We start from the raw sequence: 13990 nt of genomic DNA, 5'->3' as shown, positions 1-13990 counted from the left end.
CTCTAACCCCCCCTCCACATACAGCGTCATAATCCAGTGACCTAAGTGGCCCTGCCCTGGTGAACAACCTAAGGCTCTGCTCTTCACCCAGGTGCTAGAAACAGCAGAGGGGGCCGCCATTTCCCCGCTCTGACCCCGCCTCCACATACAGAGTTACAACCCAGTGACCTGGGAGTCCAAGGCTCCTCAGACTTAAAGGGAGCAACAGACCAAAAATGGCTCAAGAAGATCTCAAAGCTCCAGAGCCTATAAATCTAAGCGATGAAGAAATAGCAAAACTCTCAGACACACAGTTTAAAACACTGGTCATCAGGATCCTCACAGAACTGGTTGATTATAGCCACAAATTAGACAAACCTATGAAGGCAAAACTAATTGAAATGAATGGAATTGCACAGGAAACCAATAGTGATGAAAAGGAAACTGGAACTCAAATCAATGGAGTGGACCAGAAGAAAGCAAATAATGGCCAAACAGAAAAGAGTCAAGAAGCAAGAATTCAAAAAAATGAGGAGAGGCTTAGGAACCTCCAGGACATTTTTAAACGCTCCAACATCCGAATTATAGGGGTACCAGAAGGGGGAAAGGCACAGCCACCAGTGGAAAACTTATTTGAACAAATAATAAAGGAGAATTTCCCCAATCTGGCAAAGGAAATAGACTTCCAGGAAATCCAGGAAGCTCAGAGAGTCCCAAAGAAGTTGGACCCAAGAAGAAACACACCAAGGCATATCATAATTACATTAGCCAAAATTAAAATGAAGGAGAGAATCCTAGAAGCAGCAAGACCTAAGGGGACAGTCACCTACAAAGGAGTCCCCATCAGACTGTCAGCTGATTTCTCAAAAGAGACCTTACAGGCAAGAAGGGGCTGGAAAGAGCTATTCCAAGTCATGAAATCCAAAGACCTACAACCAAGATTGCTCTATCCAGCAAAACTTTCATTTACAATGGAAGGACAGATAAAGTGCTTCTCAGATAAGATCAAATTCAAGGAGTTCATCATCACCAAGCCCTTATTATATGAAATGTTAAAGGGACTTATCTAAGAAAAAGAAGTTAAAGAAACATGAACAGTGAAAGGACAGCAAACTCACAGTGATTAACAACCACACCTAAAATAAAAGCAAACTAAGAGGACAGCTAGATCAGGAGTGGAAACATAGAAATGAAGATCTCGAGGAGGGTTAGCAACAGGGGAGTGGGAGGAGGAGAATGGGAGAGAAGGTACAGAAAATAAGTAGCATAGACAGTAGATAGAAAATAGATGGGGGGGGCAAGAATAGTATGGGAAATATAGAATCTAAAGTACTTGAGACACATGGTCATAAACTAAAGGGGGGGTAATGGTGGAGATGGGGGGGTAGGATGGAGGGGAATGAAGGGGGGAAGAGAACAACTGTAACAGCATAATCAATAAAAAAATAAATTAAAAAAAAAGATTTCATGTATTCATTTTTTAGATAGAGGGAAAGGGAGGGAGAAAGAGGGAGAAAAACATCAGTGTGTGGTTGCCTTTTGTGCACCCCATACTTGGGACCTGGCCCGAAACCCAAGCACGTTCACCAATCAAACTGGTGATCCTTCTGTTTGCATGCTGGTGCTCAATCCACTGAGCCACACTGGCCAGTGCCTCAACAATTAAATCTTAAAAAAAATAAACTCAGCAAACAAGCAGAACAGAAACAGAGATCATTTGGAGGTATATCAGTTGGGAGAGGGAAGGGGGAGAGTGGGTGAAAGATATAGGGATTAAGAAGTACAGATTGGTAGGTACAGAATATATGGCGATGTTAAGAATAGTATAGGAAATGGAGTTACCAAAGAACTTGTATTCATGACCCATGGACAGGAACTAAGCAGGGGGGTATTGCTGGAGGGAACATGGTGTCCGGGGTAGAGGAGGGTAAATGGAGAAAAAATTGGGACAATTGCAATAGCATAATCAATAAAATATATTATAAAATACAAATTTCATGAAACAGACACACAGATTGCTCTCCTCTTGTGCTGTTGGTGCTGAAAGTACTTCATGCCCAGGGAGAGAAGAATTCCACTGTACCTCAAATCTTTATTAGCTACTAAAACATATGCATTTCTGTTTAATAAACATGAGAGAGTTTAAGAGAAGAACAAAAACCCACATTATTAAGAAAAAGTAGATTAATTCTATGCACTGAAGCTCAGAAAGAACATTAAATACCAAGTAAGACAGGAAAGATGAGTACTGAATTCTCATGAACCTTCTGAATCCAAATGGAAAAACAAAAATTTCAAAAGAAACCCAAGTGAGATATTTTGTTGTAACTTTCCTCAGGCATCAGCAGCTTTAATAAGTAACCCTGCAATGAAGAATACAGGTTGGGACACCTTTGGGAACATTTTGGGAACATACATTTATTTTTTCAGAGATCAAGACAAAAATGTAATGATGTTGCCTGATGACCCCTTGTTCTATACCCTCTAAGACAGGGGTGCCAAACTCATTTTCACTGGGGGCCACATTAGCCTCACATTTGCCTTCCAAGGGCTGAATGTAGAGCGCCTTGACCCTAGTTAAGAAGTAATTACATTCATACAGTCCTAAAATCACAGTCATCCCTTTGAAGGCAACTGCGAGGCTGATGTGGCCCCTGGTGAAAATGAGTTTGACACCCTGCTCTAAGACTTGTGATATACAAAAAAAAGTAATCAATTTCTCCCATTCCTCCCATACACCTTTCCTTCCTGTGGGCTCTTTTTCCATAACTACACACATGCTAACTCCTTCCCATGGAACCTGGACCTTGAGTTTGCCTCCCAGACCCTCTCTTCTGCTCCCTGTGTGTCCTCCCTTTCTCACCACCATTCATGGAGTAAGTGGCTGCTTTTCAGTTCACCGCAGTTTGGTTCTACTCATACTTCTTCATTGAAACTACTCTGTTGGGAATCATGAAGGACTTACTTCAATTTGGTTAAATTCAACCAAATGCCAGTTAATTTTTAAAATCAAATTTCCATTACTTTTAAAAGAATTTTAAGAAGGTGGTCTAGTTTTATATTTTTTGCATGTTATCTGTCAAGTTTTCATAGCTTGTTTGCTGACCACTTCTCAGTCCACTGCAGTTTGGCCCTACTCACACTCCTCCAAAACCACTCAGTCTAAAGTCATGTAGGACTTCAATTTGGTTAAATTAAACTGAATGCCAATGATTTTTTAAAATTCATAAGAACAAATACTACACTTGATCTTAGCTAAAAAGCCATGAAGTGAGTGATCCAATGATTTTAAAAATATATATTTAACTACCTTAGAATTTTCACTTAGAAATATTTTATACATGAAAGAACATTTATAGCCCTGGCTGGGTAGCTTAGTTGGTTAGAGCACTGTCCCATTTGTCAACATTGTGAGTTTGATCCCCAGTCAGGGCCCATACAAGAATCAACTACTGAATGTATAAATAAGTGGAACGACAAATTGATGTTTCTCTTTCTCTCTCTCCCTACCTCTCTCTCTCTAAAATCAATAAATAAAAATTTCTGGCTTCTGGTCAAGATGGCGGCATATGAAGACATGGCTCGCTTCTTCGCACAACCACATCAAACTTACAACTAAATATAGAACAACCATCATTAGGAATGTCAGAAATTGAGCTCAATAGACAACTATGAAATCAAGTTGAATGGAAGTCTGACAACTATGAAATTAAAGAAACCACATCCATCCAGATTGGTAGGAGGTGTTCAGATGCAGAATGGGCTGGTCCCAATACCCATGTGGATAAAAATGTGGGAGGGATATCTCAGGAGCAAGGAGTCCCAGCCCCACACCAGGCCACCCAGCCCAGGACTCCAGTGCCAGGAAGATAAGTTCCCACAACTTCTGGATGCAAAAACCAATGGGGATTGAATTGAGGGAAGAAGCTTCTGGAGTCCCAAGCAGTTCCTCTTAATGAACACACACACAGACTCACCTACTCAGACTCACTCCCTCTGAGCTCCAGCACTGGAGTAGCAGCTTGAAAGGCACTAGTGGTATACAGGGAAAACTGAAGTGTCTGGCATCAAGGAGAGCAGAGGTCACTGTTCCTTTGGTAAACCCTCCCTTCACAGAGCTGACAAGCTTGTCCCATATCTGAGACTCCATCAACTTGGTTAACACTGTTTAAAACACTTTGAGATCCCCAGAAGCTCTGCCCTACTCAATTGATGAGCCCGCTCAAGCTGCTTTTCCATAATGGCTGGTCTTGGCTCCTAAATCCTATCAAACAAGCAACAGTTGGCTTCAGTGAGCATTAGCAGCAGCCAGATTAGAGTCACAGTTTGGCTACACCTGGGAATCTCCAAGCCCAGCACAAGTAGCAGCTACCTCAGATTTCTTTATAACTCAGGCAAGATGCACTGGGCAAAACATAGGTGAGGGGCTGACCTTGGCCTGCACGACCCAGGAAACCTCAGCACCAGTGCACCCAGTGGACAGCTATATACCACGTCGAAGTACCACCACCCTGCCCGTGCACAGCTGATCCTCCATGGAGGGTGGAAGTTGGTGGTAAGTGATCACAACCAATCCTTGCATCTGACTGGCCTGGGTAAATTCCGCCTATTGGTCTGCCAACAGCAACCAAGGCTCAACTACAAGAGGAGGGTATACTCAGCACACACAAAGGGAAAACCTTGCATACCCAGATTGGGTGATAGGGGAGGCTGTGCCACTGGCTCTATAGAACACCTACTACATTAGGCCACACTACCATGACACAGAGTCAAAGCTGCTCTATCTAATACATAGAAAGAAACACAGGGAGGCTGCTAAAATGAGGAGACAGAGAAACATAGCCCAAATGAAAAAACAGATCAAAACTCCAGAAAAAAGAGCTAAATGAAATGGAGATAAGCAATCTATTGGATGCAGAGTTCAAAAGACTCATTATAAGGATGCTCACAGAACTTAGTGAGGACCTCAGCAGCTTAAAAAAGACCCAGTAAGAAACAGAGGATACCCTAACTGAAATATAGGACAATTTACAGGGAAACAGCAGTAGAGTGGATGAAGCCAAGAATCAAATCAATGATTTGGAACATAAGGAAGCAAAAAACAACCAATCAGAACAACAAGAAGAAAAAAAGAATCCAAAAAATGAGGATAGTAGAAACAGCCTCTGGAACAACTTTAAGAGGTCCAACATTCACATCATAGGGATGCCGGAAGGAGAAGAGAAAAGGCAAGAAACTGGAAATCTATCTGAAAAAATAGAGGAAGAATACTTCCTTAATTTGGTGAAGAAAAGAGACAAGTCCAGGAAGCACAGAAAGTGCCAATTATGATGGATACAAAGATGCCTGTTTTAAGACATATCATTATTAAAAGACCAAAGGTTAAAGACAGAGACTCTTAAAAGCAAGAGAAAAAAAGTTAGTTACCAGAAGGTTACCAGATGGGAGGGCAGAGAGGAAGAATGAGTGATGAGGTGAGAGGATTAAGAAGTATGAATAGGTAGTTATAGAATAGCCATGGGAATATGAAGAACAGGATAGGAAATGAAGTTGCATAAGAACTTATACACATGACCCATGGTCATGAACAATGGTGGGGGGATTACCTGAGAGAGTAGGGGGCACTGTCTGGAGGCAGGTAAAGGGAAACAAATCAGAACGACTGTAATAGTATAATCAATAAAATATAATAATAAAATAAAATAAATTCCTTTTTTAAAAGAACATTTGCAATATAAATGTTAAGTTTAAATAATTATAATAAGACACCCATATATCTACCTAGACCTAGTTTAAGAATAGAATATCATCAATATTTCTGTTGGTATCACCTCCCCTGCCATCTATAGGTGATCTAATTACTATCTTAATTCTTGTACATATCATCTTCTTTCTTTCATAGTATTGACACATAGGTATGTGTCCCTCAACAATATAAAATGTAGTTTTGCTTGTTTTTGAACTTTGCATATATAGAGAATTATATGGTCTTTTTTGCTCTGTGTTATGTTGTTCAACCATTTAACATGTGCAGCTATAAGTCATCTGTTAAAAGTGCCATGTAGGACCCTGTGGATGGGTCACTCGGTTAGTTGGAACCTTGTTCCATACAGCAAAAAGGTTACAGATTCAATTCCCCATTGGGCATGTATAGGAGGCAACTGATCAATGTTTCTCTTTCTTTCTCTTTCTCTCTCTCGCACTCCCTCTCTCTAAAGTCAACAAAACATCCTCAGTTGAGGATGAAATGATTAAAAGCTAAGTAAGTAAGTAAAAAAAAACAAAGACACTGAAATAGAGAACAAGGGGACAGCGACCATAGGGGAGAGGGAAGGGAAGTTAAGGGGGAAAAGGGAGGGATTTGGAGGAACAAATAGGAAAAACACAGGGACAAGAACTGAGGGGGGTGGAAATGGGAGGGAGGTGGGGAGCAAGGGGCGGGGGAGGCTGGGATGGGAGAAATAGACAAAAAAAACTGTACTTGAAAAATAATTTTTAAAAAATTTTTAAATAATAATAAATAAATAATATTCTTTAAAAAATGAAAAAAAATTATAACTTGCAAAAAAAAGTCATGTAGGACTCCACTAAAATGTATCGATTCATTGCATTGTCATTGGATGTATGCATCCAGTGTTTTGTTAGTAGTGATCTTACACTCCCATACATGCCTCCTGGTCTAGAGTTTTTCTGGGGTAGTGATTCTTGACCTGGGCTGAATATTACAATCATCCAGGAGCTTAAAAACTATTGATACCCAGGCCTCACCCCTAGAGATCCTGATTTAACTGCCCTGGGGTGAAATCAGAGCCATTGTGTCTGCACCAGTGGAATTCCCCCTGGTGATTCCAATGTCCAGCCCAGTTGGGAAGCACTGCTTTCTGGTTTGATGGCCAACCTACAGTATTCCTGGGTCATGCCATCAAGTCTTTTCTTCAGTTATACCAAATAACGTGAAAACTTTTATCAAGAAGGTGTATCAATTATACTCTTCTTACTAGCAGTCTTTGAGAGTTCAGATTGCTCTAGAGCCTTACCAACACCCCAAGATGTTAAACTATTTTTTTGGTCAATGTGATAAATATAAAAATGGTAGCATTATGGTTTACTTTTCATTTTCTTGATTACTTATCTTGAAATGTTATTTTTCATACATGTTCTTCTGTTAGGTTCTTACTCATATCTTTTACCCATTTGCTTATCTTTTTCTTACTGATTTGTAGAACCTCTTTACATAGCCTAGATAATTAAATATCCTGAATAATTATCCTTTGTCTCAGGTTCCACCTTTAATTAATTTTGTGACCTTAGTCAAGTTGCTTAATCTCCACGATTCTATTTCCTTTCCATAAAATGATGGGATAATACCAACTGTGAGGTTTGTAACAATGTACATGAAGCACTTAGCTGGTGCCTAGAACAGGGCAGGTGCACACAGATTGTGGTTATTAAGAGGGCACATTTATCTATTAATAAGAGTATTAAAGATGAAATATTATTCCAGGCATATAGCATTTATATAAAGTAAATTGCTTAGAAGACAGGTCATGTGCTATAGAAGTTAAAATTACTGTGTCTACAGAAACACAAAATGCTATGTGACTTTGGACAAGATACCCCCACTGTCCTCAGTGTCCTCACATGTGATAAGGGGATAACAATGGGATAATCAGGAGGCTGTTTAAGGATCAATTGGTACATGTATGTATAAGCTCTTAGGGCAGTAAAATCACCAAGAAAATTTCAAATATAATTTTCCTACTATCTAGCACAAAAGACATTTCTGTGGTATACTGGGGAAACTGACTACTCTCAGTCACCTGTTTCTTTTTAAAATTTTTTTCATGAGTTTTTAATTAAATTATTGCGGTGACATTGGTTAATAAAATTATATAGGTTTATATAAACCTATATAATTTATTGGGCAGAGGTCTAAAAAGTCCTCTGCCCAATTTTCAATTGGATTGTTTGTTTTTTTGGTGTTAAGTTGTATGTGTTCTTTATATATATATTGAATACTAAGCCCTTGTCCAAACTGTTGTTTGAATATATCTTCTCCCATTCAGTTGGTTGCCTTTTTATTTTGTTGGTGGTTTCTCTTGCTGTGCAGAGAAGCTTTTTAGTTTGATAAAGAAATGAGTTATCTGTTCCTGGGTAAGAAATCCCTCACCAAAGAAAGACAGAGGAAAATATATAGCAAGCATTCAGTAATTATTCCTTGGTAATGGGTGTGAATAACATGATTAAGGATATAATACTAACCTGATTGAATCGCTGAAATATATTCCACTCCCAAGATTTCCAATGTCTGTTCTTTTTACTCCATGATCTTCAACTACTTTGGGCAAAAGCAACCCCCTAAAAAAAAAGGATGTATTATAATGTTTATAGGAAAAAGAATTTTTTAATTCATAAGTCACAGGTGCTATTTAAAGGATATTATGCTAAGAGAAGTGAGCCAGACATAGAAATACTGTATGACCTCCTTATATGTGAAATCTAAAAATGCAGAATTCATAGAATCAGAGAATAGAATGGTAGTTTCTAGGGACTGAGGGAAATGAGAAGATGCTGGTCAAAGGGTACAAACTTTCATTTATAACATGAAAAAATTCTACAGCTATAATGTACAGCATGGTATTATAATTAATAATACTGTACTATATATTTGAATTTGGCTAAGAGGGTAGATTTTGTGTTCTTACCATAAGAAAAAAAGTTAACTATGTAAGACATAGAAGTGTTAATTAACTTGATGGTGATAGTCATTTTACCACGTATACTTATATTAAATCATCACTTTGCACACCTTTAAAAAAACACATTCTACAACCTAAATACATACAGTTTTTATTTGTCAATCATACATACCTCAACAAAACTGGATAAAAATTAATATACCAATTTAAATACAACAAATAAATAGTATGAAATGAAAAGAAAAATACATGTCAAAGTAACTCCATGGGAGCCATTCCAGGTGCCATGAAAATGACCTAGACTATGGCCTGTTTCTTATCACTGTCTTGAGCACCCCTTGGCCTCTGGTCATTTCTCCTGTCCCTTGGCTCAGCCTCTTTCTGGCCCAAGGCCCCCAGTGCTCAACTGGACAATGTTTAAGGCCAACACTGACTGCTTCTCCCCTGCTCAAGGTTATATGCAGTTCCGGTCGGACTTGTGGCATTCAGACAACTCGTATTTATCTCTGGGAAGGTGAGAAAAGGAGATGTCTGCCTTTTTATTATATAAACATCCACATTTTGAATTTTGTATTATGAGAGAAAATTAATTTTTTTTAAATGGCTTTGTGTTTTAGTCCTTTTTATAAAGGTCACTCTGGTTACATGGTTAAGATGGTGGCAAGATACATGGGAGAGGAGTCCACTTGCCCCCCTGAACTGGTGAAACACCTAGCCAATCTTCTGAGGAACAGAGTGAACAGCCAATGGTATCCCAGCATATATAAAGATTAGAGACCAAAATTGTAGAGGACATTGAAAAATCAGATGGTAAGGAGAGTGCTTCAGGACAATAAGGTTCCTGGGACCAGTGCTGTGACCAGGGCAGCTGTGGCCCCAGGCCCGGCGCCACTGACTCTGCCACAGGATTCTTGGCAGAGAGCCAGGTCAACTGCTTCCCTACCCTGCCAAACAAGGTTTGAACAGTACCAGGAGGGACTTGGATGCTTCAAGTCACAGGGGGGAATAAGGACAAAGTGGCAAACACACAAGGGCAGTGCGTATCCACTGAGACTGGACGCTGGCTGGTAATAATTGGGCAGTGACAGACCCTGACCCAGATAGTCCCTGGTCTGGTTGGAGAGTTGAGCTGTGCAAGAGGCCAGGTGCTTGTTTGGAGTGGCAGGCTTGAATAGGAGGAATTTTTCAAAAAGAAAAAGAGAGAAAAGAGGTACTCATCCACTGTTTAGGGAATTCTCCCTCAGCAGCAGACCCCACCTTCTGCACCCCTGCTGTGGCAGCAGCTGTGCTCACACCTGCAGCCCTGGGTGGAAGGTGCCTGACACCACCGCCCCCACAGCCACAGCAGCAGCAGCAGCAGCAGCAAAGGCTACCCATGCTCACACCTGGAGCCCTGGGGACAATGCATCGGAAACCATGGCCCAGCGGGCTGCCCATCCTGCCCCAGCAGTGGAGTTTGAGCACCCACACCCACAGTCCCAAGGATGGAGCATGCCTGACCCTGCTGCCCAGAGGGACCTCGCACCCAACTCAGCACCCCAGGCACAGCAGCAGAGGAGGCGTGTGCCCACATCCACAGCAGCAGCCAAGGTGGTGGCTTTGCCCTGCAGGGCCAACTGGCTCTCTAAGAGGAAGGTGGAGATGTCCCCTACAGAGGAGAACTGCAAGGCTGAGAGTCACCAATCCCCAGAAAGATTGGGCTGAACTACCCTGAAGAGACTCTGAAACTGCCTAACATATAGGACAGCAAAGAGTGAGGAGGTGGTGTGTGAACAGCCCCTAGTTGGTGCACCTCAAGGACAGTGCAACTGGTGGACTGAAGGAATAGGCTGGGCTCAGAAGGGCACTGGGGGCTGGCAGCAAACTGAGCCCCCACGGGGCTGGAGGCTGTGCAACTGTGAAGAGTATGCCTCAGGAAGGGAGAAAAGTGAAACCAATCCCCTCTCAGCCTGTTGTAGCCCGGAAGACCAGCAGAACTGGCCTGGCTGGTTTATGGCCATCAGAAAGCTTCAAAAAATTTTTTTTCAATTCCTTCTTCCTTTCTTTCCTTCTATCTATTTTTATTCCTTTCTTCCTTCCTTCTTTTTTTACTTTATTATTTTTTAATTTTTTAAAAAATTCCCACAAGTGAGACAATAAAACCTGCAGCTGTGAAAGGACCAGTGTTAGACCCAAAGGGGGTCATCCCAACAACTCAGACAGTGAGACAAATTTCACTTTGCTACTCCAGAGAACTTGCAAGTTATTGTATATTTGTTTCATTATTCTTACATCTTTTATTTTATTAGTATTTTTTCATTTATCTTCTTTCTGCTCAGTCTTCTTTCCTTGGTTTGTTAACCTGCATTAATTGACTGGTCTCCCTTGTTCTCTCTTTCATAGTGTATTTTTAATTTTCTGTCTTTCACTTCACTTGTATTCCATTAGCACACTACTCTAGGTCCTTCACTTCCTGTTCTTGTTATTTAGAACACATAGATTCTGTCATATGATTGTTGTCATATAATTTACAATTATATCGTAAATAATTGCTGTTCCACACAATTGCAAATACTACACAGCACCCCTCCTGGATCTTAGCTCACTTCATTGTTTCCTGAACTTTATTACTGTTGGAATTAACTCTATTCTCTCGAACATTACACCTATTTTCTATCCTTTACTCTCACTTTACCTCATAATCTTACCTCCCACAAGCTCACTGCTTTCTAGATCCAACTCACAATCCTTGCCCCCTCTAACAAAAGTCTTAAGAGTTTTTCCACCCTTTCTAAAAAGTAGCTAGGTGTGTAAAATATGGCTAACACCATACATATCCAAAGGACCTCCTATCTCTTCTCTGTGCGTTGGTACTTTAAATACCATACAATACACTACAGCTGTCTTAAACCATGTTGCCTTCCCCTTCCAGCTGATCACAAAAAAGAGTAGGTGGGAGCTGTGAACACCAGTATACCTGCTGGAAGAGGAAACCCACCAACAAAGGAACCTTCAACAGATAACAACGGAAGAAGGTAACAACAGAAGGAGGGAGTGGAGGCCACACTAACCTCACTCAACCCAGGTCCAATCTGGAAATACAACTAAATGGTGGAGAAATTATCCTGAAAATACAACTGAACAAAAGCAAGAAAAAAGTCTCAAAACCTCATAGAGACAGAAGAATCAGCTTCAACACAACCTGTCCACACCTGGACAACAGAATACGAGATGTGATGGACAAAGTGCCCCTCAGTTAACCAGCTGGTGGGAAGGACTCACCAAAGAAAGACCAAACAACAATCAAAACCCAAAGACATACAGAGAACCAACATAAACAACAGCCCAAGAGCAGCGAGTTCAAGAAATCAAGGAGACCGCACTACTGAAACTCACAAGTCTTCTACCATAGAAGTCCACACCATAAACCCAGGGAGTCAGAACAGATGAATTTAAGAAGCAGAGGCTAACAAGAAGAGTCTCACAAACAATGTGAAGACCAAAAAACAATCCCTAAATGAAAGGAAAAATCAAAGGAAGCCTCTGAAAGAATGCTAACTGATATAGAGGCAACTCAACTATCAGACATTGAGTTCAAAGCAATGGTTTATCAGGAAGTTCAATGAGCTTACTGATAATTACCAAAAACTATAGGGCAACTACGATGATGAACTCACTGCAAACGGTATCCACATGAAAAATGAAACAGAAACTATCAACAAGGGCCAAGAGGGAATGAAGAATACAATTTCTGAACTGAAGAACTCAGTACAAGAAATCAAAAGCAGGCTAAATGAAGCAGAAGATGGGATCAGCAAGATGGATGACAAAGTAAAAAAAAAAAACCCTCAAAAAAAGCAAGAAAAGGAAAAGAGACTCAGAAAGACTGAAGAGGGGTTAAGGGAAATGGAGGACAACATGAACCATAACAATATCCGTATAATAGGGATACTAGAAGAAGATGATCAAGGTATAGAAAACCTGTTCAAAAAAGTAATGATGGAAAACTTCCCTAATTTCATGAGAGAAACAAATCCAAGTAACACAGACAGTCCCAATCAAGAGGAACCCAAAGAGGCCCACTTCAAGACATGTCATAATTAAAATGGCAAAATTCAAATTCAAAGTGAGAATCTTAAAGACAGCAAGAGAGAAACAGGAAGTAATATAAGGGAGGCCTGACAAGACTAGAAGATGACTTCTCAATGGAAATGCTCCAAGCCAGAAGGGAATGGCAAGGAATATTCCAAGTAATAAAAAACAAAGGCCTGAAACCAAGACTACTCTATCCAGCAGGACTCTCAATTAAAATGGAAGGACAAATGAGGAGTTTTCCAGAAAACAGAAGCTTCAAAGAATATACCTCCTCCAATCCAGCTCTGTAAGAGATGCTAAAGGGACTATCTTCAGAAGAGGAAGAAAAGGAGTGAGAGAGAAAGGAACAAAGGTACATAGGGAGTAAAATGGCAATGAATAAGAACCTATGAATAATAACCTTAAATGTAAATGAATCATATGCCCCAATCAAAAGACAGGATAGCCGAATGGATAAGAAATCATGACCCACACATATGATGCCTACAAGAGACCCACCTCAGGACAAAACACCTACACAGACTAAAAGTGAAGGACTGGAAACAAATATGCCATGCAAATGAGCAGGAAAAAAAAAAAGGCAGGTAGCGATACTTATGTATCACAAAATAGACTTCAAAAAAAAGGTCATAAAAAGAGACCCAGAAGGATACTTCATAATACTCAAGGTTAGAAACCACCAAGAACATATAAACATTATAAACATATATCCACCCAACACAGGAGCACCTAAATACATAAGGAAGATTTGGGGGGACTCAAGAAAGATATAACAGCAACACACTTATACTAGGAGATTTTAACACCCCACTGTTCAAAAATAGATAGATCTTCCAAACTAATATCAGCAAGAATATTGGAGAACTGAATGATACACTAGATCGAATGTATCATTCTATACAGGACTTAACTGATATATACAGAAACTTTCACATTCTGGGGACTTCTGTCAAGATGGAGGCATAGGTGGAGATGCTGTGCTTCCTCACACAACCAAGTTTAGAGACAACTAAATAATAGCAACAGAAAACACAGCCAGAACACAGAAAATTGAACTTTTAGGAAGTCTGATAACAACAAACTCTTTAGCCTGACTGGTAAGAGGGGCGAAAGCAGCAGCTGGCAGAGCGGGGTAGCACAGGAAAACTCGGTCAGACGGACTCAGGCACGCGGAATACAGGCGCATGGTTGGACCTGGTGGGCAACTCAGCACGCGACCAGGGTGGGGGGAAAAGCGA

General features: G+C 40.5%; 1 protein-coding gene and 1 pseudogene across 1 annotated transcript in view; both read right to left on the bottom strand.

Moving 5' to 3' along the window:
- The window catches only part of PARP4 (poly(ADP-ribose) polymerase family member 4), a 136716-nt gene that overhangs the window by 87691 nt on the left and 35035 nt on the right, over window positions 1-13990 (bottom strand). Inside the window, exon 12 of the mRNA XM_037156956.2 lies at window positions 8242-8337. Within this exon, the coding sequence (XP_037012851.2) occupies window positions 8242-8337 (96 nt within the window). The remainder of the gene's footprint in view (window positions 1-8241; window positions 8338-13990) is intronic.
- LOC119058018 (uncharacterized) lies at window positions 3153-3254 on the bottom strand (annotated as a pseudogene).

Source organism: Artibeus jamaicensis, unplaced genomic scaffold (genome assembly GCF_021234435.1).
Source record: "Artibeus jamaicensis isolate MK-2021 breed Jamaican fruit bat unplaced genomic scaffold, CSHL_Jam_final contig_2002, whole genome shotgun sequence".
In the NCBI taxonomy this organism is placed as follows: Eukaryota; Metazoa; Chordata; class Mammalia; order Chiroptera; family Phyllostomidae; genus Artibeus; species Artibeus jamaicensis.
Note: the sequence above shows the minus strand (reverse complement) of the source record. Positions and strands in the feature narration are given on the sequence as shown.